Here is a 27,670-nt window from a genome sequence, read left to right on the forward strand (position 1 = left end):
GTAACCTTTTGTAGTTCTAGGAGTTTTAGAATACCAATGCTTTTTATAATCAAGGTATATTTCCAGTACCCTTTGTCTGCCTTGACGTGTCATGAGAAAGAGGACAATTTTTTTTTTAAGTAGTTTTTATCTTCAGTTGTTGAATATATTTTTTAATTCTCTTTTGGCCTTTTAAGAAAGACAGGTGAATTTGCTTTTGTTAATTTGAAGGTCTCTCATTTAGAACCCTAAATTTTCTAGAATAGAGATCAGCAAACTTTTCTTGAAGGGGTTAGTATTTTAATTTAGGGGTGCATATATTCTTTGTGGCAACTACTCAACTCTCTTGTACCTTTATAGTAGTCATAGACAAGATGCAAACAGAAGGACATGGCTGAGTTCTAATAAAACTTTATTTACAAACAGAGGCAGTCAGTATTTTGCCATCTCCTGATTTAGAATGTGACTGAGAACTATCAGTAAAACCACAAATCTTTATAACAACCAGAGTATCTGTCCCAGGCAAAAGGTATCTGGGGGTAAATTTGCATATTTGTAAATTAACTTGTAAAATAACTTGTTCTTTTCATGGCATATTATCTTCAGTCCTAATTTAGAGTTACATTTTGTACAATTCTGATAAAGCTTTAACAGATTCTGTAGATGACATTTGTTTATTTAGAAGTGGTATACTAAAAATTAAGCAAATATTTCCTTGCAAATATGCTAGTGACAAGAAGCAACAGTTTGACCAGCCATTTTGAACAATATAACATTCACTTATTTTCCAAATAGTATTATGTACTAGTTATGTTCCAGATACTGTACTAGGTACTGGTGAAACAGCAGTTAACAGAAAAGACAACTTCTTTTCATGGAACATACATTCAAGAGGTTTAGAGGGGCAGAGAAAGAAAATAAACAAAAAATGGGTTGTGTTGAGGTTATGAAATGGTAGGAAAGACACTGATGAGAAGGTAGTATTTGAGAAGATATTTGAAGGAAGTGAGGGAGCCATGAATATATGTGGGGGGAAGAGCATTCCCGTCCGTGGAAACAGCAGGTGAAAAGCCCTGTGGCAAGAAATTATCTGGCATATTTAAGACAAAGTGAAAAAACTAGTATGGCTGGAGTAGAGTGAATGAAGGCGGGAGTAGCTGAAAATACGGCTGGAGGTAACTAAAGCTGCCAGATTTAGTAGGATATCTTAAACCATTGTTATGACTTTGATATTTATTGTGAGAGAGATGGGAAGCTATCAGAGGGATTTTTGTCATTGAGCGACATAATCTGACATTTTAACAGGATTCCTGGATGGTGTTTTAAGACTTGACTTTGGCAGTAAGGGAAAAAATAAGGGAACTATGAGGAAGCTGTTGTAACAGAGGCAAGGCATGATGGTAGCAGTAGTGATTTGATTCTGCCTATCTTTTGGAGAAGAAGCCAGCAGAATATTCTGATAGAATACATAGGTTGGGTGTGAGAGAAAGAGGAATTGAGAATGTACCTGCAGTTGGTCAAACTGCATAGTCTTTGGAACACTTCTATCACTTTTGACACCAAATGCAACTTCAGGAGGTTCCTAAAACCACTCTCAGGTTTGATTATTCTCTAGAAAGATTCATAGAAATCACTGAAAGCAATTATATTCATTGTTACCAGTTATTATAATTGAATACAGGTTAAAACCAACCAAAAGAAGAGATGTATAAGATAGAGACTGGGAGGATTCCAAATATAAATCTTCCCTTGTCCTCAAGATATGTTACTCTTCTGGCATTGATGTATGCATGGAATATTGCCAACCAGGGAAACTCACATGAGCTTTAACACAGTTTTTATTGAAACTTGGTTATTTATGCAAGTTGGATTGATTGATTGCCCACAGTTATTTCAGCTTCCAAGACAGTGGACTCCATGTGACTCAGAGTTCTCACCCAAAATCACATGGTTGGTCTTTTTGGCCCTCCACTTAAGATATTGCCAGCTTCTGCCCTAAACAAAGACGTTGAGTACCTGCCAGAACCATGAGCAAAATTCGCACCTCTTTTGGGCAAAGCCAAATTCTTTGCTACACAGAAAGGGTGAAGTTGTCATCAACTTAGATAGGCAAATCTGAAGGAGGAGCAGATCTGGTGGGGAGTATCGGAATCTCAGTTTATTTCATGTTAAGTTTCCTAGGCAGTCAGGAAGAGATCGTGAGTAAGCCACCAAATCAGGCTTGGGAAAGTCAAAGTATAGTTTCTGCTCTTGGAGAAGCAATATCTCGCTCCAATGAGAAAATGAGTTTTTTCTTTTGTGAAATGTAAAAGATAAGCTACAGGATTGCTAAATATTATTCCCTGTGCCACCGCCCACCTTTCTCAGTACTGCAGTCCTTTTGTAATTGAATTGATAATGTTGGCACTCAGGTGGGTAATAGGTTAGAAGGAAGGGCATAGAAAGCAACCATACAGGTAGAAGGTTTTGATTCAGGTTGAAAGAGATTTCCTCTGTTGTTATAAGAGTGATAAAAATGAGAAGAGAGGTACAAGTAGGTTCTTAAGGTTTGTATGCAAATGAAAGAATTCCTCTCTGATTGGCCTCTATTTTCTCATTGGTATTTGAGGTCTTAGCTGAGGGCAGTAATGGTGGGGAAAGTATATGAACTCCTGTATTTCACAAGCCTGAAATTTGTGAATAAAAGACTAAGAATGTTTTGGTTACCCAAGGTAGTGTTCTTCTCGTTACCATATTTAAATGAGGTATACTTTTAGGTTCAGTGATTGACTAAATTTCCTGAAATTTCCCGAAGGTAACCTATCCTAGTTTTTGTTAAGTGATGTATGTTTTTCTTTTAAAACAGTAGATAATTTTATGGCATAAGTGTGGTTGAGGTTTAACTAATTCATGTAGCTAACATTTTTGGAGCATTTTGTTGCGTAGTGTGTGGTTATGTAGTGTATGTAGTGTGTAAGGTCTTAGCGATAAAGATGGAGGGTCATTTTCTCTTTCCTCAAGGTTCACAGTAGGGAGAGACAAAAAACATAACTTGAGCTATAATATTTAAGTGTTCTAATAAGAGATAAGTACTAGGTTTTGATGATGGAGTAGCAAGTTCCTAGTCTTGCCTTGAAGACATCAGGGAAAACCTACTAGGGAATAATATTTGAATTGAAATTTGAGGAGTGGAAATTGATCATCAGACTAAGAAAAAAGATAAATAGTATGTATAGTATATTAATCTTTTCAGAGTGCTATATATAACAGACATTTATTTTCTCACAGTTCTGGAGGTTAGACAGAAGTCCATGGTCAGAATGTTGGCAAGTTTAGTTTCTGGTGAGAATTCTTGTCCTGGCTGCTGCCTTCTTACTGTGTCCTATATGATCTTTCCTGTGTGCTTTCACTTGGAGAAAGAGTGCTCTCTGGTGTCTCTTCCTCTTCCTAAAGGGACTCGATCCCCTTAGACTAGGGTACCACCATTATGACCTCATTTGACTTATTATCTTCCTCAAGGCCCCATATCCAGATGCCATTACACTGGGGGTTAGACCTTCAACAAAGGAATTTTGTAGGGACAAATTCAGTCCATAGCATTCTGTTCTCTGGGCCCCCCAAATTCATGTCCTTACTAGTGCAAATGCATTCGTCCCATCCAGCAGCCCCCAAAGTCTTAATTGAGCATTAGTTCTGAGTCCAAAGTCTAATCAAAATATCACCCAATTCAGGTATGGGTGAGACCTGAAGTAGGATTCATTCTTTAACAGTGAACCCGTGAAACCAGACAAGTGATGTGCCTCAAAGATAGAATAGTAGGGCAGGCATAGGATAGACATTTCTGTTCTAAAAGGGAGAAATTGGAAAGAAAAAAAGGGGTTATGGGTCTAAGCAAGTCCAAAACCTAACAAGGCAAATTATATTAGATCTTAAGACTCAAGAATAATCATCTCTGGTTGGAATCTCTGCGGTCTAGGCCCACTGAGGGGTAGGTGGACCATGACCCTAGGTAGTGACCCTGCCCTCTTGGTTCTGGGCATAGGTCCTGCTCCCTTGACTCTTTGTAGCAGTTGCCTGGTGGCCATAACTGAGGAAACTGAGGAGCAAGCAGCTTTATCCCCTGGGCCTGTGGTGGGAGTGGCAGCCCTGATGATAACTGAATTGTGTTGGGTAATTTTTCTTGAAGGATGAAGCATGTTCTTAGCTGATTAATTCTGTCATCCTGTCTTGTAGAATCCCCAAAATCTCATAGGCTACCTTATTTTGTCCCGTCTCTCTTCCTTTATTTGAAATTGTCAGTGTCCCTTCTAGTATCATCCTACCACAGTTCCTGGTTTCTGCCAAGATGGTTGATCAAACCCATGGTTTCCACCTGTACTCCTCTCCTTATTGGATGGTTGTTCAGCCACACTCTTAGCACAGGCTTCATCATCCTTTTATAATACGGATGGACTAGTTCCTTCACCTCATTTCTCTCCTCTCACGTATTACTGTAAACAGTAAGGAGAAACCAACCTACTCCTTCAACACTTTGCTTAGAATCCTCCTCAGCTAAATGCCCAATTTCATCTCTTAAAAGTTCTGCTTTCCATAAAACCACAAAAATAGTTCAGCCAGAGTCCCTACCACTGTATTACAAGTTATCTTCTTTCTTTTAGTGTCCAATAACATGTTCTTCATTTCTAGCTGAGATTTCACCAGAATGACCTTTAGCATCCATATTTCTACAAACATTCTGTTCATGATGATATATGTCTTCTCTGAGACAACAGAGGCTTTCTCTATAACTCTTCTTTTTGACTTCTCCCTCTTGCCTTTAACATCCATAGTTTTATCAGTAGTCTCTTTGTTAAAATACAAAATTCAGATGAGTCAATTTGAAGCTCTAGTTGGCTTTATTCAGCAGTTTGTGAATTGGGCAGCATCTGATCTAGTGGGTAGAAAGGAGCTAAAGAGTTATGCAAAATGAAGATTGTTATAAGTCGAAGGAAGTGAAATAAGGAAGTTCAAAGAGGGAATTAATTCAAGCAAGGTCACCTTCCTTGAGGGCATACAGGGGGTTTTATCAGGCAGATTACCTTACTAGGAAATTCCAGACTGATTGGCTTAAAATTCCACTCCTGGTAGAGACTGACACTGCTGCTAGGTTAGATTTTAAATCTTGGTGGGGCTTAGCACAAGTGACTCCATTTGGGGCCTGCCTTCCTTCCCTTTTTCCTTCCTTCCTTGCTTTCTTTTCACTTACAGGGCAGCCTAGGCTTTTTCTGGCTTGCATCTTAAAACTCTTTCAGCCTCTGACCATTACTGAGTTTCAAAGAGACAGCCACATTTCTAGGTGTTTATTACAGTAGCAATCCACTTTATGGTACCAAAATCTGTATCAATCTACTTGGGCTGCCATAACAGAATAGCACAGACTGGGTAGCTTAAGCAGTGAACATTTATTTTCTCTCAGTTCCAGAGTTCTGGAGGCTTAAAAGTCCATGATCAGGGTGTCAGCAAATTTGGTTTCTGCTGAAGATACTTGGCTTGTAAATGGCTGCTTTTTCACTGTCTCCTCACAGGGCCTTTATTTTACTCTGTGCTAACAGGGAGAGAGTACTTGTCTAGCATCTCTTCCTTTTCTTATAAGGATACCAATCCTATTGGATTAGAGTCTTACCCTTAGGACCTCATTTGACCTTAATTACCTCCCTAAAGGCCCAGTATCCAAATATCATCACAGTGGTGGTTAGGGCTTCAACATTTGAATTTTAGAGGGATGAGTTGAGTCCATAACATTGTGGTAACTGAGAGGCTACAGCTAACATGGAATATTTGAAGAATGATATAAAATATATAATGTGAAAAATTTTTTTTTAAAGAAAGCAAGAGAGAGAAACCAAGACACAGATTATTTATTAGAGGGAGAGAGCGCAAGTAGAGCAGCAGGCAGAGGGTGAGGGAGAAGCAGGCTCCCTTTTGAGCAGAGAGCCCATCGTGGGGCTCGATCCCAGGACTCTGGGATCATGACCTGAGCCAAAGGCAGAGAGTTAACTGACTGAGCCACCCAGGTGACCATATTTTTTTAAAAATTTAATTTATTATTATTTTCTTTTTTTAGAGAGATTGCTGAAGAGGGGTAGGGGGAGGGGTCAGAGGAGGGTGGGGAGAGAGAGAGAGAAAAAGAGAGAGAGAGAGAGAATCCCAAGCAATCTCTACACTCAGTGCTGAGCTGGACGCAGGGCTTAATCTGAGCCAAAATCAAGAGTCTGACACTCAACTGACTGAGCACCCAAGCACTCTCACCCACCTCAATACAAAAAAAAAAAAAAAAAAAAAGTATGTGACATTTCAGGTATTGGTGTAGGTAAGGGATAGGCTATGACATTAGCCAGGTAGACTCTGGGTCTTATAAACAATGTTTAAGAAATTTTGAGTTTTATCCTGCTGAACAATTGAAAGACAGTGAATATGTGTATACATTTTTTTTTTGTGTGTGTGTGAATGCATGAAAGTAATTACATATAAATTTATTCTAAGAGTTAAAGCACCATGAAGGATGCATTTGAAAGGGGCATTTGGGAGTTGGGTTGGAGAATTGAAATATAAATCGTAGATAGGAATCATTGTAATAGTAATGTAATCGTTGTAATCATTGTAATAGTTCCAGTAACAGATGAGGGTCTGAACTAGAGTAGTTACAAAGAGAGCAGAGAGGAAGAAGCTAATAAGCTATTTGGAAGATAAATATGACTGGTGATTGGGTATAAGATGTGAAAATCATATTTTTTATTTACTGAATTTATCATTTCAGTTTCATACCTACTGAAATTCGTTAGCCTTTCCTTTGTCTTTTCCTTAAGAGATTATCTGTATGAAACTAATACAGTGAGTCAGATTGTGTATAAAGTATTTTTAATAAGTGGTTTTTCAGTTTTACTCTTTTTAAGATTGTAAAAGAAATTTATAACCTTTGAGGCTCCAGGTCTTATCTTGATCTAGTGTGGTGTGTTTTTGGAAGCTAAGGTTCTTTTTCTGCATTTTTATTTTGAGAGAAACTGAGATTAAGAAAATATCTGTACTTTTTACCACATAAATCTCATTATACACTTACTCCTTGTTACTTTACTATCATCATCATTTAGTAAATGGCTTATAACCTTATGAAATGCTACCTCCTCATCAAAATTGATGTATCTATATTCAAGACACATCTGACTTTGGTTTTGGTTGCCTTTCTATCTGTTGGGAGGTATTCCTTTCTTTTCATAGATCTTTGTCTACAGGTTGACATTTCTCCAGCGAACATTAGTTTGCCCCTTTTGGTTGTTAAGAGGTTGAAATGCTTGCATGTCAGTCAGCTGTGGCTCTGCCTTCCTGAGTCTTCTCTACTCATCCTAGGCCCATTTAAAGTGGGTAAAGCCTGGCTCAGCAGGGTCTTCCAGAATTAAGGCCAGTGTCTCTGTTGACTAGTTTGTATCTTTGCCAAATTGGTTGTGAAATGTTTTGAATATTATTGTTCAGGATATATAGATGAATTCAGCCTATATATGTTTTTCTTAGTTTATGTGAAAATATTTCACATCTATTTCTTAGATTATATAGTCCTGGTGAAAAGATTCCCCTAGTTGAGGAGAACCTGCTTTGGGGTATGTGCTTTTGTTACTCCCTCTAGTTCCTACCTAAAAGTAAGTGCTAAAATGTTAACTCTGCTGGATCTCCTCAAAATAAGTATTTTCCTGAAGTCATTCTGATAGTAGTTTGGGCCATTTGACCTTTAAACCAAAACTTTTTTTTTTCTTTGGTCATAGAAAGTTCTTTGTTAAATTTTGAACTGCTAGAGAGCCCAGCTCAGGAGTTTGAACATGTAATTGTCATCAACAACTAAGAATTAATTTTCTTCTCCTATTGGACAGAACCTTTGGTCACCTAAAACTGATATAGATAAAAAATTTTTCTAAGTATGAATACTATGTTTAGATATTTGTAATACATATTTCTATTTTAATAGTAAAATCGGTGATATTTTATACAACATAGAAGTTTTTCCCATACTCACAGAATTGGTCATTCCCAATTAACAAATTCAAAATAAACTTTTCAGAATTTATATATATATATCTGGAAAAGAAAAAAACCCTGCCCAAATAAAATGGAGGGATATTATATAGGTAGTTTTTTCTTGCTTGGTTTATACTTTAGTTCAAATGCAAATAAATAAGTTAATATCATTATAGAGGTATAATTTGCAAGTTTTTTTTTTTTTTATTCCATTTTACTGCTTTTATTCGATTTTGATCTTATGGCCAGAGCAGTGGTGAACTTATTACATTTATTGCTCTCTGTGTGAGTAATCACTTTCCTTTCTGAAAGTGGTGTGAAGTAAGTCTCCAAGATTAAGAGTGTAGTAAATGTACATCGGTGCAAATGGCTAGAAATTTAAATAACCTCCTGACATGCTCAGACCATTCATCTTTTTTTTTTTTTAAGAATAATAAGTATCAGTAGTACTAAGGAGTAAAGGTTTAAAAAAAAGTTGAATGATTACTTTGTTTTACTTGCACACATTATAAGGTACTTAGTATATTGTTGAACTCTTTTAGTATTTCTTCTTTACAGAAGAAGATAAATCTTTGTGCATTGTTTACAATTAAAATTAGGTTAGAAAGGCAGTAGTATTAGAGTTATTTCTTATATTTCTGTTTGATTCTGCACATACACATTTTAATGGATACCCAGCTCTGTAGTCTTGTTTCTGACTTGTTTTCTTCTTTCCCTTCTCTTTTCTTTCTTTCTATTTTCTTGATTTTTTTCCTTTGTCCTTTCTTTCTTGTTTGTTTCTCTCATTTCTTTCTTCTATTTTCTCCCAGTTTAAGCATCTAGAGCAAGTCCTAGGAAGCTAACTGTCACTGTTATTTTATGATGCCCCTTCAGCTTCATAAAAATGAAGCTACAGAAAAATAAATAGAAACTATTTTCACTATGTGTATTGTTTAGAATCTTGAATGACATAAAAAAATGCTAGGAAGAAAGTAAAAATTATCCCTAGTTTTACAATAAGATATTTACTGTTTATTTTGGTATATTTCCTTTCTGTTCTTTTCCATGTATATATATATATATATATATTGAAATCATTACATATATTTATATTCTCTTTTTCCAATTTAATATAGAAGTTCTTGGGTTTTTTGGGCCATGGACCTTTTTGATCATCTTTAGCCCATGGCTCCTTCTCAAAATATTTTAAATGCAAAAAATAAAATACGTAGGACCACAAGGGAAACTAATTATATTGAATGCAATAATAAAATTATTAAATGAAATTTATAATATGGTAAACACATAGGTAGGAAACTTATCAAACCCCTCTGTACGCGTGCAAATTTGGTTTGTTAATTTGTGTGTGTGTGGTGGGGGCAGTTGATCTATTAGATTTATTGATCTATTGATTTATTAGAAATTTATTATCTATAGATCTATTGATTTATTAGAAACTGAGTTTTAGAAGGGAGCCTGGGTGGCTCAGTTGGTTAAGCATCTGCCTTTGGCTAAGGTCATAATCCCAGGGTCCTGGGATCCAGCCCCTCATCAGCTTCCTGCTCAGTGGGGAGCCTGCTTCTTCCTTTCCCTCTGCTCCTCCCCTTGCTTCTGCTTTCTTGTTCTCTCTCTCAAATAAATAAGTGAATAAAATCTTAGAGAAAAAAAAAAAGGAATTGAGTTTTAGACCATTTCCTTTTATTTAAATTTTTATCTTTAACAGCCATTAACCAGATTTATTTTCTTTTTTGTAGAGCTTTTGTTCCTCTGAATGTTCCTAATAACAAAAATTCTACAGAGTGGGAAAAAGTGAAGTTCCTGTTTGAAGAACTTGGAAGTAGTCGTAAGTATTCTTTTTAAAAAAATATTCATAATAGTTCATATTTTGTGACTCTTGGGACTTTTCTGAGTAGTCTGTTTTTACAATGTTAAGAATTTAATCTCACAGTTCTTTTACCTTGTGGTTAAACATGTGCTAGAAAAATTAGGAGCCTTGTGTTGTTAAGACTCAATTCCAGCTATTATGTAGTGAAATCTCTTCATATACTTACCAAGTTGAAACAAAAATATAATCTTCAAAGTATTTTAGCACCTACATGTTTGTTAATTCACTTGGGATTATATAGAATATGTTAAAGAAATGTGCTTGATAAATTGTTTTTTATTTGTAATCTTTAGACAGTGAGAGAATACATATTGCTGCTTGATCATCATTAAGTCATTTTTATGTAGAATATAAATTAAAGGTGTTTCATACAAATGAAATAATATTTTATTATAAATTTGCCTCACCAAAACATTTTGGAATTGCTTTTCCAGAAGTTTTCCTTAACTTTATTAGTGTGACTTAGGTTTTTAGAGGGAAAAAAATAGGCAGGTTCAGGAAGTTAGTTATAGAAAGATGCACAGTCATTGAAAAATGCAGTTGATATTAGAAACCGGTATCAGATAAGAATGTGTATCTTATTACTCAGAATTTCATGTGCATTTGAACTTGGTAATAATTTTATTTTCAAAGAAACCTAGAATATTTATTTTATAAACCTGAAAAATGTTTATTGCTTTTGTATTTATTCTTTTTAATAAGTACTATATATAGTCTTGATCAACATTTCTTTTTCTTAATCTAGTTACAATATTAAATGATGATTAAATTAAGTCTTGGAATCTTTGCTGTACAACTTCTTAATTTTCTTGCTTTCCACTTAAGATTTCATTGTGTAAATCATGGTCCATTAATATCTTGCTGATACTAGCAAGAACTAGGATAGCAGTTCTGGCATGTACTAATACTGAATTGTCAGGATTTATGCTCCTGATCCCATTACTGAGAAATACATTGCTTCTTTTCTCATAGTTAACTCCTTCAGGTCTCTTGAGTAACTACTCTTCTGCCTTAAACATTAAGTTATACACTAGTCTTTGAGTATTAGTATAACTTGGATTAGTAATTACATAGGTAGCATTTTTCTAATTTCTGTAGTCTCATGCTCTTTAGTCTTAGCATGATTTCTTTTATCTCAAATCTTAAACACCATACTGTAGAGCACATTTTGCTTATTGGTGTTAGTAATATTAACTTTTTTGATTGGCCAAGTGTGTTAACATAATACTCCAGATCAGTTGCAGGGTGCATATTTTCTCACATTTTTCTATTTCTCATATTGTGATGTATTGCTGTTAGCTAACTACCAGATCTCTCCTAGGTTTTTTTTTTTTTTTTAAGAGATTTTATTCGAGTGCATGAACAGGGGGGAGGGGCAGAAGACAGGGGAGGAGGGAGAAGCAGATTCCTGCTGAGTGGGAAGCCCAACACCAGGCTCCATCCCAGAACCGTAAGAACAAGACCTGAGCCAAAGGCAGTTGCTTAACCAACTGAGCCATCCAGGTGCACTTCTGCTAGTTTTATGAATACTTTCTGTTGATAATTCTGGTATGACCAAGAAGATAATAGCATCAGAATGTCTTTGACTTAATAACATCTAATATTTTAGTTTTATGAAATGAAGGCTTAAAAATTAGGCATACATAGTTCATGAATTTGTTTATTAATATGCTTTTGTCAGGTGTTACATAAAACTGAGACATGAGTTTTAAGAAGATAAATAATTCTGATTTTATTGTTATTCATTAAAGATTAATATACATTAAATTAAAATTATATTTGGTTCCACAGGACCTGCATTTTAACTAGATCAAAACAGGTTCAGTAGGACCTGTATTGAAACTGAAAAAATTAGTATTACTCCCATTTATGAATATTCAAATATTCAAAGTGTTTCTTTGTATAATCTAATTATTTAAAAGTGTCAGTCTTGCCTCTGACTTATTGGCCTTCCCTTAAGTAATTGACTGTATCTAACTTGTTAACATAGTATATCTGTGTTGGTACTTTGTTGGAGTTTATTTCCTGTTTGTGTTTGCTTTTTATTTGGTTTTGTTTTTACCTGCCAGATGGGCAGTCTAACTCCTTTCAAATTAAAGAATGAAGTAAACTCTTTAAATTTTAGTTTAGACTGTATGTTGAAAACGTGTTTGAAAATTAAGAAAGAAACTGGGAGTATCAGGATTGAGGGCAGAGGGAAGAGAAGTAGTCAGTGTCAGTGGCTTTCCTACATAATGTTATTTCTCAAGGACTGCCATTCAGAAAGTCTAGGACTGTTTTTTGCCACCTTTTGAGCATCTAATATTTTTGTGATTTCATTTTAGGCTCAATAATTAGATAATACTTTCTCTCTTTAAGAAGTGAAAGAAAGAAAATCTTAATCCAAAAGATCTTTTGCAAATCAGTTTGTGAAGAGCCCTTTAAAAAACTCTTTTCTCAGGGCACCTGGGTGGCTCAGTGGGTTAAAGCCTCTGCCTTTGGCTCAGGTCATGATCCCAGGGTCCTGGGATCGAGTCCCAAGTGGGGCTCTCTGCTCAGCGGGGAGCCTGCTTCCCTTCCTCTCTCCCTGCCTGCCTTTCTGCCTACTTGTGATCTCTGTCTGTCAAATAAATAAATAAAATCTTAAAAAAAAAAACAAAACCCAAACTCTCTTCTCAGGCTACCTTGCTAGCTCAATCAATAAAGCATGTAACTCTTGATCTCAGGGTTGTGGTTTCAAGCCCCATGTTGGGTGCAGAGATTTTCTCCCCTTGGAGTTGGCACTTCAAAGATGAGGAATACACATTAGGTTTTTTCCTTCAGAATGTGTAAGAAACCCAGTTTTTATATCTTTATATTGACTTTTTGAATATAAACATTTTAATAGTATATGTGTACATTTTTAACAAAGTTCTGCTTCCTTTGCAGATGGTTTAGCTGCATTGTCATTTTCTATTAGTTCTCTGACCTTGATTGGAATGTTGGCAGCTATAACTTACACAGTAAGTGTAATGGTGATAATTGAGTTAAAATTAAGAAATTACTTTATGAAGCAATTTCATTTTACCTTAGTCATGTATTCAATTAATTATATTTTCCTCTTTAATATTTTAGTGCTTTGCTTTTTCATTTTCTTAAGTTTTCTTTATTGAAAAGGAGTCACTACTAAGTCACTACTTAGTCACAGTAATTTTATCTATATTTTTAAAATTTAATATTCAGAAACATTTTATAACTTGTGAACCTTGAAGATGGTTATATATTATGCAGTAGTAGATTTAGTGATTTATAAGCTCTGAAATGTAGATCAGTATCTATTACTGATGTAGTAGATTCATCCTACTTGGGTATATGGAGTTTTTAAAGTTAGATATGTTAAATAATATAATATTTCCTTAGCATATCGACTCTAATCTTATTCTCTGAGAAACTGCCTTCTTTTTTTTTTTTCCAGTCTTTCTGGAGATAGTAAGGTATGAGTTACAGCCTGCCAAACTTATGTACAGTCTGCTTTTTGAAATTTTTGCTCAAATTACAGAGGAAAAACCAACAATAAGTGCTTCTTACCTACCTCTTGAAAGAGAGTGGTATAGGAAGCTTTAAATTATCTAGAATCTTTTCAGATTAATTGAGTTTGTTTACAGAATTCTTAATTCTTGCAGAAATGGGAAATACTGGTTACAAAGAAAACATTTTTGGATATTGTTCTGATATATCTGTCTTTAGACACAAAAGAAATGGGCTTTTAGTGTGATAGCAGAATCTAATTTTGTTACATAATTATTCAAGGGTCATCATTTAGAATAAAAGCATTCTAAAATGCATGCGTTTTAATCTCTGTCAGGTGTTTATTTGGATCATCTGTTTTCTTTATTGCTCTTTTTTTCCATGGATTACTACATAAGGAATTTGTCCTACTATTAGTGGATAATTATCCTTCCATCTTACAGAATATATGTGTGCTATCTTATTTATTTGTCTTTTCTTTTTTTTTCCACCTTTTTGGAGAGGGTATGAGCAGGGTGATGAGGGGTCGAGGGAGGAAGAGAGAGAGAATCCCAAGCAGGCTCCTTCCTCAGCATGAGTCCACGCAGGGCTTGATCCCACCATCCTGAGATCATGACTTAACCAACTGAGCCACGCAGATACCCTCCTCGTCTTGTAAGAGACAGTCACAAATTAACAACAAATTAGGAGTTCAGCCTGTTCTCTAATTGCTATTCTGTGATTGATGTGGTAAGGTAATTTTGCATGTTTTTTTAGCCTTCCTGGGTCGGTGTCTTTCCCATTAAATGAGATTAAAAAAATGCCTCTTAGAGATTTTTGAAGGTCAAATGATACTGTGTAAAACTGCTTTGAAAATTATAGGAAAACGAGTATATAACAGTTGATAAAAGATTAGTTAGGAGAAACCAATGGAAAAAGAGGAAACCAATATGTAAAGTCAACATCAAGAACTTTGAAGGGTCTAAAATCTAAGATTTTAACCTATTTGTAGCCTGCTATAGTTCTGTGGATGTTGGCTATAAATGCAAGACTTCTGAGTCAAAGACGGAGACTTTTATATTACAGCAATAACAATAGCCGTAGCATTAGCATTTTCTTGTGCTGGTTTCCTGAGTTTTGGTTCCGATGAGGCAATGTGAGGCACACCAGATGATACTCTTATATAGAAGAGGAACTTTGAACTTAGGGAAGCTAAAGCTTTTATAATGGACAGGAAGTCTACTTGCCTTTTGCTCCAGAGGAAGATGCAGTCTTTGTTTTCCAAAGCTATTTTTCTATATAAACATTCTTGAAAAGATAGTATAGAAAAAAAATGAGCATTTGTGCCTGGTTTGCAAGGTGTGCAAAAATGAGAGACCCATGGAAGATTGTCTTCCAATAGTCAAATGGTATTTGCTATGAAAAAAATAAGACAGCTGGTTCTACTGGAACTGATTCTACTGGAAGCTGGTTCTACTATAAAGGTCAGGAGTGACTTCTCTAACACTTGACAGAGACCTGAGTAAAGTGACTGAGCCAGTCATGAAGCAAGAATAGGCAGAAATCCTGAGGTAGGCACATGTATGCTGTGTTCAGGTAAGAGCAAAGAGGCAAAGCCGGTGTGGCTGGAGCTCAGTTAACCAGGGGAGGGATGGCTGAGATTTAGATGAGAAATAGCCAGGGGCCAAGTTATGTAGAGCCTTATGCACCATGGTTAGGATTGTGAATTTTATTTTGATTGAGATTAGAAACCATTGGAAGGTTTTAAATGGAGAAGTAGTAAGATTTGTCTAACATTTTAACACTATTACTCTGGTGGCTCTGAATTACATAAGCTGTGGCAGTGATGAATGGGAGTGGGAAAAATCTGTGAAATTATTAAAATTCTTTGAAAGAGAGCTTCCCTGTGGGAATGATATTACTGTAAAGTAAATATTTTGAACTAGTATTTTATATTACTCTAACTCAAACTGAAAGTTATCATTTAAATAATCAAACCAAATAAAATAGTCATACCAACTTAGTTAAGATATCCTTAGAAGAACTTTACTTTTTTAGAATGCAGAGGACTTTATGATGGGGCCTAGGTTGGGAAGCTAAAAGACATAGAAAGTATGCTGAATAGGTAGGGAGGGGTCCCTTAAGATCTAAGTCCAGAGGGGGAGGGGGTCCAATTTAACAGTATAGTCAGGTCATACTATCTAAGAGTTCTATTTTTTCTTTAAGTAGCATAAGCAATAAAATGTGATCCTTGGTAGAGAGTCTTATATGTAGATTCTTTTTAAATCTGTGCATCTCTTGAACTTTACTATCTAAATTTACTCATTTCTAAACTGGGAATAATGTTTAATAAGATTGTGAGGATTTAATTTAGAAATTTACCAGGTCTTGGAATTTATTGGTCACCCAGCAGTCAGTGGTAGCTCAAATTGTTAAATATTCACAGTTTAGTATAGTAAACTATAATTTACAGCTCTTTCCACATCTTGTAGTGAAAGTAAACCAGATGCTAATATCAGTTGTATCATGATCATTGAGAAGGTGGTTTATGAAAAGATGAGTAAGTCAAAGGAGGTATTCAAAGTTGGGTGGTAGTTACTTGGGGGAAGGGATAGACAGACAAACATCATTTATGTCAGAACTCAGTGGAAGGATGTTTTGCTACCAAACCAGTCTGGCCAGTTTTACTATCTACTGTGTATAGAGGAGACCCTGTTTAAGGGGAGAGCATGGCATTTATACCTGAGCACTAGTTATGAGTGAAAGTCTTTATATAAAATCTAATATCTGAACTTAGCTTCCCCATCTGTAAAAATGGGCCATTCATACTCAAACTTTATTAAAAAAGCTAGTTGAAAATCAGTTATTTATAGATAGGTGGTTTTATTATAGAGAGGTGGTTAATAGTACTAATTATCATATTTGCTTGCAGATAGAAAGTTTTGTCCTAGCTTGTTATGGAAAGACTTGAGAATTGAGTTTTTCATATGGTCGAACATGGAAAGAGGGCATAGTATATATTCTTGGAAAGTAGAAGAGATTTATTTATTTTACTTTATTTTATTTTACTTCACTTCACTTCACGAGAGAATATGCATGCAAGCAGGAGAAGGAGCAGAGGGAGATGGAGAGAGGGTATCTTAAGCAGGCTCCACCCTTGGTGTTGAGCCTAAACAGGGCTCAGTCTCCTGACCCTGAGATCCTGACTTAAGCTGAAATCAAGAGTTGAATGCTTAATCAACTGAGCCATGCAGGCTGTCCAGGAGGTTAATCTTAATTAAAGTTCCCAAAGTGGAAAGTTAATACTTAGAGTACTTTGACCCTGAGGACAAAGAACTAATTATTAAAGACTATTACTGTAGACTCTGTAACTGTTAGTATTGAGACCAGAAAAGTTTTTGTAATGTGTCAGTAGAGTGTGATTTTCTTAGCTACCCATTATTGTTTGGTTTAGAAACTAGTTGATTATTTAAATTTTACCAGGATTGTATCTACTCTACCATGTCTTAAGGGATAACCTAATAATTAGGCATTTAATATTAGAAGAATGTCAGACAACATACAGCTTGCCTATTGTTCTCATCTTAAATTGAAAGGGAATGCTATTTTTTAAATTAAAAAAAAATGAAACCTCTAGACACAAATATTTATGTAGATATTTTAATTTTTTGGTGCCACCAAGTGGGGAAATGTTGAATAATGATACTTTCATACAAAACGTAGCCTATGGACAAATGAAGTACCTGTAGAAACAGTGACTATTGAACTTTTTATTATATACACATATCAGTGAAAACTTGATCATGTCATATGGTCCATATAAATATACACATGTAGGGCGCCTGGGTGGCTCAGTGGGTTAAGCCTCTGTCTTCGGCTCAGGTCATGATCTCAGGGTCCTGGGATCGAGGCCCACATCGGGCTCTCTGCTCAGCAAGGAGCCTGCTTCCCCCCTCTCTCTGCCTGCCTCTCTGCCTACTTGTGATCTTTCTGTCAAATAAATAAATAAAATCTTAAAAAAAAAAATATATATATATACACATGTATATTTATATGCACACACGTATTACACATATGACATTATGCTAATCTATATATATTTAATATAAAATATGAACTAATTAAAGAAAATTAAAGTGGTAAATTAAGGATTCAGAAATAGAAATAGAGCATTGGTTTTTAGTAGTCTTTGAAGAGAGAAATGCTCTTTAAAAGTCATTTTTCAGCCTTCCATGTGGTACTGTTTCATTGAATCTGTGCTCCTTATTGTAAGAGGTACCTGCCTATTTTCTTATCATTTATAATTTTTGTTTTATACTTAGTGTGAGTTTTTTATACATATAAATAATTCTGTTTCTTAATTTTTTAACTTATATAAATACTTTAAAAAACATATCATTCTCCATACATAATAAAGAAAGTATAAGTGAAATAAATTGGAAAAGTGTACCTTAAAACTTCACATTTGCAATCTGAGTCTTCTGAATCACTTTTTTTTTTTTATAGATTTTATTTATTTATTTGACAGAGAGAGATCACAAGCAGGCAGAGAGGCAGGCAGAGAGAGAGGAGGAAACAGGCTCCCTGCCGAGCAGAGAGCCCGATGCAGGGCTTGATCCCAGGACTCTGAGATCATGACCTGAGCCGAAGGCAGCTGCTTAACCCACTGAGCCACCCAGGCGCCCCTCTGAATCACTTTTTAAAATTAGTTATTCTTGTCCATGTTTTATTGTACAAGATTGTTTCTTTTATGCTTTCAAGAGAATTCATGATGCAGCATTTCTTAAGTCCTCCACTGGTCTCTGGAATTTTCTTTGAAGCTGCTAACATACCCACTGTTAACTGTAAGCTGTTTTTGTTGTTTCTTGTCTTGCCATGTGAGGGGCAAATGGAAATGGCTTTTAGTTTGGGTATGTTCCTTTAAGCTCATAAAGTTGGTTTGTAAGAAAATATGGAATTATGCTTTTTTTTTTTTTTTAAGATCTATGTATTTATTTGGAGAGGAAAGACAACAAGAGTAGGCACATGTGGGAGGGGCAGATAGGGAGAGAGAGAACCTCAAACAGACTCCATGTTCAGTGCGGATCCCCATGCGGGCTCATTTTCATGGCCTGAGCCGAAACCAAGAATCAAATGCTTAACCCACTGAGCCACCCAGGTGTCCCTGCTCCTTGTTTCAATAAATATTTGCTTCACTGTTTGCTCCTTTGTTCTCTTTCTCCTTGCACATTAACTTTTTGTTTCAATGTCAAATCAACAGTACTATCTTAAAAACATTTTAAGTGGCAGTTAAACTCAGTAGTGGTAGCAAGAATGCATGTAACTCAAATAGAGTAGTAGCTATAATATAACCAGCTGTGACCAAATTTGTGACCATGCAGGTAATGACAGCAATGACGACTTCTTTGTAGCCGATGATTATAAGATGCATCCAGTGTTAAATGTGAAAAAATATATAGGTGTCTTGGAGTCAATGAATAATTGAAGGAGAAATTTTTATTTTAAGATTTTATTTATTTATTTGACAGAGAGAGAGAGTGAGAGAGGGAATATAAAGAGGGAGAGGGGGAGCAGGGAATGGGAGAGGGAGAAGCAGTCTTCCCGCCGAGCAGGGAGCCCCATGGGCTCAATCCCAGGACCCCGGGATCATGACCTGAGCCGAAGTCAGAAGCCTAACAACTGAGCCACCGAGGCGCCCCTAAAGGAGAAATCTTAATTGAGTATGTGTAATGAATTGTTTCATTAGTCATAAGCTCATACATATCCTCGAATAATAGGTGTAACAAATATATGCTCAACATTTATGCAGTGTATAAGTAGTACTTGATGTTGAGCCTTTACAGTAATCCAAGGATCAGAGGTTGGAAATTATTATTCTAGATATTATAGAGGTACATAGGGAAAAGGTGCTCTTCTAAACTGGGCAGTGTAAGAAGGTATTAGAAATGTTGAGACACCTGGGTGGGTCATTGGGGTAAGCATCTGCCTTCGGCTCAGGTCATGATCCCAGGGTCCTGGGATAGAGCCCCACATTGGACTCCTTACTCAGCAGAGAGCCTGCTTGTCCCTCTGCCTGCCGTTCCCCATGTTTGTGCTCTCTGACAAATAAATAAAATATTTTTAAAAAATTATCTTAAAAAATGTTTGTAGTTTGTATGTATTCTTTCAAACATATATGTGTATTCATTCAAACATTTTAGGTTTTAATACATACGGTGATTTATTTTTGGAACTTGAACAAATAAAATTGGAGGCAATTATGACCAATCTAGAAGCATTTTAAAGGATGTAATCTCTTTAGCCTTGTTGATTCTTTGATAATTCACTAGAGGGCAGTAGTAAGCAATAAATGTTTTGTTTCTGAAAAGGATGGCTTTTTTATACTTTTTTTTTTTTCAAAGAAGTCTGAGGCTAAATTCAGAAGATTATTATTTAAAGACCTCAGGTTGTAATGATTAAGTGTGTTATGTAATGTTTTATGTTAGTTTTATCATAATCTAAATATTACAGTTAAATTTCCTGTTGATCCTTAAAACTTAAACATGCAGTCCAAAAAAAAAAAAAAAAAGCTAAAAGGTACATAATCCAAAACAATGACAACTTTCTTTTACTGTTCTTTTTAGACTTAAAAGTTCACAAGAAGATATTGTATTCTGGTCCCATATTACCACAAGGTGTTACCAAGGATATGTCTTTATTTCCTAAGATTTTTATATTAAGTTATTTCAGAATTTAGTTCAGCTCTTCTAATAAATATATAAATTTCATATATGGAAATAAGTTCATGTAAATTAAGATTTCTTTTTTAAAACAATTTTTGGTTTATTATTATTAGGAGAAAAAGTAGGAGAAAAAATAATTAAGACCTAGTTTTTACATTCCAAATAGTCTACTGCACTTGTTACTAGTCTGGCTGAGGAATCTGTGTTTTTAAAAATTTTCTGAGTGATTCTGATTAGCCAAGTTTGTCAGATCTAGCAATGAAGCAAGTGTGCAGACCAATAACGGCGTTTGTACTATAATTGAGTTATAAGCAAGGCACATTTACAAGTCAAGACATATTTCTCAGACCTGGTATAATTAAGACCTGAAAGACACTGAAATTTGCTGAAGAAATAGGGTTGAGAAGTTAGGCATTCTAGTTGAAGGCACTACATGTACTCAAGTGTGGAAACTGGACAAAGCCAGTAGTAGTATAAAACCAGAGTGTTTTAAGAACACTGAACAATTCAGAGGTGTGAGACATGAGATGAGGTTGGTAGGAATCAGGTTTGTATGCCAGGATTAGATAATTGCAGTCTGTTCACAAGACCCGTAATTCTACCTCTCATAGAGAAAATAACTAAACAACTTTTGAACAACCTTACCTGAAATTCTGATACACAAAAAAGTTAGATGTGCAACATAGAACTGCGCTGATTGAAGTAGTAGCAGATCCCTGTGTGGCTACCTGTCTTCTTTTTTCCTGTAGTGGCCTTAAAGTCGTCTACCCCAAATCCTAGGATGTCCTCCCAGGGCACTTTAAAAAACTATGCTAGTTAGTCCTGGAGATCTTAATGGATGTTAATTATAGGAGTGACATAATCTGACATGGGTATCTAAAGATTACTTTGGAAACAGTATAGAAGATGGATTTATAGAAAGTGAGAACAGCAGACCAGGAAGGAGAATTTAGATGACCTTGTGTTTGACAATGGACTCTAAATAAGGGCCACATTGTTGATATTGACTAGAGCAAAAGATTCCTTGGGAAATAATATTGAACATTGAGGTTCTCTACTTAAGGACCAAATCCATCTAAATAAGCATTGGGGTAAAATAAGCTTGTTTGGAGGTGTTTGAGAGGACAGGGGATTTATTTGGGTATAAACTGTGGTTAGCAAAATATTTTTGCTTTGGAATTTGGTTTAACACAACATAGGTGTGTTAAAATCATATATGACTGTGGATAATTGGTAAATAATTATTATGTAAATACTGCTATTTATCAAAGTCTTCAAGTTTTATGTTTTTCTTTTTCAGTGTTTTAGAAAGTTGTGGAACTACTAGAAGAAACAAATGGGTCAAATGATAATTGGGTTAGGAAAGCTTGGTGAGGAAAGATTAGATGAGCTGTGGGATACTTTGGTTCCCATAGACTTTTTTATTTACATTTTCAGTGTTTTAAGGCTATGATATTTTGTATTCTTTCCTTTTTATACTTTACCAAAGTCATTACAAGCATAAAGTCGGTAAGAATTGATTAATTACAAGAAAATTACTCTGTCTAAATTAAATTTTCTTATAATATGAAACAATCTTTTCTATTTTTTCAGCAGGGGAGGCGGGAAGGAGGGGAGATGATGGGGAAATCATGAGAACATTAACTTAGGTTTTAATAATATGTAAAATGCAAGATTTTAAGGTATTCATTAGAAAATACAAGGATTTGAATATTGGGTAATAAGTTCAAAATTAATTATCTAGTTACATTGTGTCATAAATAGTTGATATTATGTGATAGATCTAGTTACATTGTGCCATAAATAGTTGATATTATGTGATAGAACTAGTTGATTTCTGGGATTTCTTTTTGGTCATGTTCTTTGCTCATATTCTCCCTTAATTAAAAAAAAAAAAAAAAAAAAAAGCCATGGAGGGAGTTTCAAGATAGTTGTATAAGAAGACTCTGAACTCACCTTCTCCCATGGACACAATAAACTTACAGCTATATCTGGAATAAATTTTCTCTGAAAACCACCTGAGAACTTGAAGAACAGCACCTCCACAACAAAAGACAAAAGAAACACATCAAGTAGTGTAGGCAAGTCAAAGACACAGCCTCACCCCCAACCCCATCCCAGGTGACCCCACAATCAGGAGGTATCCCATAATAAGGAACTCTCTTTGAGGAGTAAGGAGATTCTGCCCCTCATCAGGCATCTTGATTCTAGGGGCTAGCACTGGAAAGATGACCCCCCACAAACATCTGGTTTTGAAAATCAATGGGGAGGGGCGCCTGGGTGGCTCAGTGGGTTAAGCCTCTGCCTTCAGCTCAGGTCATGATCCCAGAGTCCTGGGATCGAGCCCCAAGTCGGGCTCTCTGCTCGGCAGGGAGCCTGCTTCCTCCTCTCTCTCTGCCTGCCTTTCTGCCTACTTGTGATCTCTCTCCCTCTGTCAAATAAATAAATAAAATCTTTAAAAAAAAAAAAAATCAACGGGGAGTTAAGAGAGGGAGAATCATAGAAAGATCGGTAACAGAGATCCTGCTGTGGCTTGTATACAAACCAGCTCTCCCTGAGATCAGCACAAAAGCCACAAATTGAAAAGTGCCTACCCTGTAAATGAGGGAGAACCACTAACTAATTTTAAGGAGGCTGTGGCAAAGGCAGGGACCTATAGACGTTTTGTCTGGTGATAGAAGCATTGATGGAGTCCATTTTTGGAATGTCATTCTAACTTGCTGGTGACAGAGCAGATGAGTGCCATTTCTAGTGCTCTCCCTCTAACATGCAAGCACTAGAGGACATATTCTGCCCACTTAACTCTTAACCTAGCTGGCAAGCACCCCACGCCACACAGCACCCCAGCTACAAAGGGCCAGGCTTGTGTCCTGAGCCCTGTTCTCCTCACTCAGCGATTGGGCTGCAAATGGGCCAGATGAGCACCTGATCTCTACTTCTCCTATGTAGCAACCAAGCTGCAATGAGTCCAGGTGGCTGCCCTAAATCCTGCCCAACCTATGCAGAGAACCAAGTTGTAACTGGCCTGGGAAAGTGCACTGAACTCTACCCTCACTGTGCAGCACCCAAGCCCCAAACCAGTTGGTCCAGTGACCTGAGTCCCACCTTCCCTGTGCTACATATGGGATAAAACTCGGTTGGTAAGCGCCAGAGCCGTGTCCTTCCCTAGCAGCAGGTAAGCTGTAATTAGCTTCCAGGGACACCCTAAGCCCCACCTAATCAGCACAGAGACTGAGCCATAACTGTGATGGGCAAGCAGCTAGAACCCCAGTCTACCTGCACAGTGTCTGAGCCTCAGCTGGGCAGGGTGAGTGCCCTGAGCCCTGACCTCCCCGTACAATAGTGTTGGCTGTATCACAACTGGTGGGCACATGTAGCCCATAGAGTGGTTGCCCATATGAAGTGTCTGGCTCTGATGGCCAAGGGAGATTGCTCTAATGGCCCACATGAACCAGCTGTTAAACAAGACCACCCCTTCAAGACTGAGGGAGGTAGCAATTTCACTTAATATATAGACAAACAGAGAGGCAGAATGAGGAGATCAAAGAATGCATTCCAAACCAAAAAATAAGGCAAATCTCCATTAAAAAACTTTAATGAAAGGGAGATAGCAACCTACCTGATAAAGAATTCAAGTAATAGTCATAAAGATTCTTTGCAGTGTTGGTGGGAGAGTGGATGAACACGAGAACCTTGTCAGAGCCAGAGAAAATACAAGAAAGTATCAAATAGAAATTATAACTGAACTGAAAAATACGGTAGAGGGGTTCAATAGCAGAAATGGTAAAACAGGAGCATGAAGGCAAAGCTTGAAGACAAAGTAATGGGAGACATCTAGACAGAGCAGCAAAATGAAAAGAATTAAAAGTGAGGACAATTTAAGGGACTTAAGGAACTACATCAAGTGGAATAGCAATAAAAGTTCTCAGAGGAGATAAGAGAGGGAAAGGGCCAGAAAAATTATTTGAAGAAATAATGGCTGAAAACTTCCATAATCTGGAGAGGAAAACACATCCAGGTTCTGGAAGCCCTGGGAGTTCCAAACAAGATGAGCTCAACAAGAAACAATCTCAGACACATTGTAATTAAAATGGTAAAAGGTAAGCATAAAGAGAGGATCTTAAAAACAGCAAGAGAAAAGCAACATATTACATACAGGGGAAACTCTAATGCCATCAGATTCTTCAGCGAAACTTTATAGGCCAGACAAGGGAGTGACATAACTAACATTTATTTATGAAGCATAACATATTTAAAGTGCTGAAAGGGAAAAGCTGCCACCCAAGAATTTTCTACCTGGCAAGATTATCATTTAGAATTGAAGGAGAGGTAATAGTTTCCCATATAAGCAAAAGCTGAGGGAATTCATTGCCCCTAAAGTATGAAGTGTTAAAGACAAGAATAGTAAAATTAAAAATATAATTAGATGCCTGGGTGGCTCAGTTAGTTGTCTCTGACTCTTGATTTGAGCTTATGTCATGATCTCAGATTTGTAAGATTGAACCCTATGTTGGGCTCTGTCCTCAGTGGGCATATGCTTGAGATTCTGTCTCCTCCCTCTGCCCCTCCCCCTAAACACGTGCACATGCGTGCCCTCTTTCTAAAATATCTATATAATCAGTGAAGGGATACATAAAATGAGATGTAAAATGTGTTATCAAAAATACAAAATGTGGGTAGGGGAAGTAAATATAAAAGCTTTGGGATGTATTCCAAATTAACTTACTTTCAACTTAAAAGAGATTTTATTTACATGAGATATTCTATATGAACAATACAGTAACCACAAAGAAAAAACTTTTAGGAAATCTACAAAAGGAAAAGAGAAAGGAAACTAAACACTAAATAAAACAAGTCTAACCACAGGGAAGAGGGAAGAAAGGAACAAAGAGAAACCACAAAAATAAAAAACAATTAGCAAAATAATACATACCTGTCAATAATTTTTTTAAAAGATTTACTATTTTAAAAATTTACTATTTATTTTTAAAGATTTACTATTTATTTACTATTTATTTACTATTTACTATTTATACTATTTTACTATTTATTTATAGAGTAAGAGAGAGCTAGAGTGGGGAGGAGGGGTAGAGGCAGAGGGAGAAGCAGGCTCTCTGTAGGTAGCTCAATGCAGGACTCAGTCCCCCCTAGATCATGACCTGAGCTGAAGGCAGATGCTTAACCAACTGAGCCACCCAGGTGCCCCTCAATAATTGCTTTAAATGGACTAAGTTCTCCAATCAAAAGATGTAGGTGATTGAATGGATTAAAAAAAAAAAAAAAAGCCAGGATCCTTCTACATGCTGCTTTTAAGAGATTTACTTCAAATGTAACGACCCACACAGATTGAAAATGAAGGGATGGAAAAAAGATACACCATGGAAATGGAAAGAAAGCTGGGGTAATAATACTTCTATCCGACAAAATAGACTTAAAGGAAACCAAGATGATAAGAAAAACAAAGAAGGGCATTACATATTAATAGAGGTCTCAATCTAACATGAGGATATAACATTTTAAATGTTTATGTACCCGGGGCGCCTGGGTGGCTCAGTGGGTTAAGCCACTTCCTTCGGCTCAGGTCATGATCTCAAGGTCCTGGGATCAAGCCCCGCATCGGGCTCTCTACTCAACGGGGAGCCTGCTTCTCCCTCTCTCTCTGCCTGCCTCTCTGCCTACTTGTGATCTCTGTCTGTCAAAGGAATAAATAAAATCTTTAAAAAAATTTTTTTAAATGTTTATGTACCCAATTTGGGGTACCTAAATATAAATGGTAGATAGTGACAGAAATAAAAGGAGAAATAGCAATACAATAGTAGTAGTGGATTTTAGTACTCTCTTGGATCAATGAATTGGCCATCCAGACAAAATCAATAAGGAAACATTGGCCTTCAGTGTCATATTAGACTAGATGGACTTTGATATGTATAGAACGTTCTATCCTAAAACAGCAGAATACACATTCTTTTCAAATACGCATGTCTAGGATAGTTCATATGTTATGCCATAAAACAAGTTTCAGTAAATTTAAGAAGATTGAAATCATATCAAGTATCTTTCCAACCTCAATGCTATGAAACTATAAATCAGTTACATCTTAGAAGAAAACTGCGGCGGGGGTTGGGGGCAGTAACACGTGGAGCACCTGGGTGGCTCAGTTGTTAAGCATCTGCCTTCGGCTCAGGTCATGATCCCAGAGTCCTGGGATCGAGCCTTGCATCAGGCCCCCTGCTTGGTGGGAAGCCTGCTTCTCCCACTCCCTGTGCTTCTGTTCTGTCTCTCTCCGTCAAGTAAACAAACAAACAAACAGTAATATGTGGAAGCTAAACAACATGTTATTAAACAACCAGTGGGTCAGCAAGGAAATCAAAGAGGAAATCTAAAAGTACCTTGAGACAAATGAAAATGAAACACAACATACCAAAATCTCTGGGATGCAGCAAAAGCAGGTCTAAGAGGCAAGTTCATAACAATTCAAGCCTACCTCAAGCAACAAGAAAAATGTCACATTAGCAATCTACATAAAGGAACTAGAGAAAGAAGAACAAACAACCCCAAAGTTAGTAGAGGGAAAGAAAGAATAAAGATCAGAGTAGAAATAAATAGGAACTAAAAAAACAACAGAGAAGATCAATGAAACAAAGAGCTGGTTCCTTGAAATGATAAAATTGTCAGGCCTTTAGCCAGACTCATAGAAAAATAAAATAAGTCATCTGAAATGAAAACAAAAAACAAAAAAAAAAACAAAATCAAATCTGAAATGAAAAAGAAGTTAAAACTGGTAACAGAAATTAAAAGGATCATAAGAAAATACTATAAACAATTATATGCCAACAAATTGGGCAACCTAGAAGAGTCAAATAAATTTCTAGAAACAACAGTCTTCTAAAATTGACCATGAAGAATATAAAATCTGAATAGACCAATTACTAGTAATGAAACTGAGTCATCTACCAAAAACTCCCAAGAAATAAAAGGTGAGGTGTAGATGGCTTCACACATATATTTTACCACAATTTAAAGAAGAGTTAATATCTTATCTGCCTGAAACTATTACAAAAAGTTGAAGAGGAAGGAACACTTCCAAACTCATTTTATGAGGCCAGCATTACCCTATTAACAAAACCAGACAAAGACACTGCAGAAAAAGAAAACTATAGCCAAATACCCCTGATGAACACAGATGCTAAAATTCTCAAGAAACCAAAGCAATACATGAAAAGGATCGTACACCATCACCAAGTGAGATTTATTTCAGAGATACAAGGATGGTTTAACATTTGCAAATCAATCAATGTGATACACTTCACTAACAAAATAGATGATGAAAATCACATGATCATCTCAGTAGATGCAGACAAACCATTGACATAATTCAGTATCTGCTTATGATAAAAACTCTCAACAAAATGGGTATAAACGGAACATTCCTTAACATAGTGAAGGCTGTGTATGACATTAATGAAGGCCGTACATGACAGACCCACAGCTGACATCATATTCAATGGTAAAAAGCTGAAAAATTTTTCTCTAAGATTAGGAACAAGACAAGAATGCACACTTGTGCCATCTTAATTTAACATAATATTGGAAGTCCTAGTGACTGCTGGTAGGCAAG

At 36.2% G+C, this 27,670-nt stretch overlaps 1 protein-coding gene across 1 annotated transcript in view; it reads left to right on the forward strand.

Moving 5' to 3' along the window:
* The window catches only part of LMBRD1 (LMBR1 domain containing 1), a 134,551-nt gene that overhangs the window by 34,963 nt on the left and 71,918 nt on the right, over positions 1-27,670 (forward strand). Inside the window, exons 6-7 of the mRNA XM_032864443.1 lie at positions 9,735-9,823; positions 12,773-12,846. Of these exons, the coding sequence (XP_032720334.1) occupies positions 9,735-9,823; positions 12,773-12,846 (163 nt within the window). The remainder of the gene's footprint in view (positions 1-9,734; positions 9,824-12,772; positions 12,847-27,670) is intronic.

Source organism: Lontra canadensis, unplaced genomic scaffold (genome assembly GCF_010015895.1).
Source record: "Lontra canadensis isolate GAN:19392208 unplaced genomic scaffold, GSC_riverotter_1.0 scaffold27, whole genome shotgun sequence".
NCBI lineage: Eukaryota > Metazoa > Chordata > Mammalia > Carnivora > Mustelidae > Lontra > Lontra canadensis.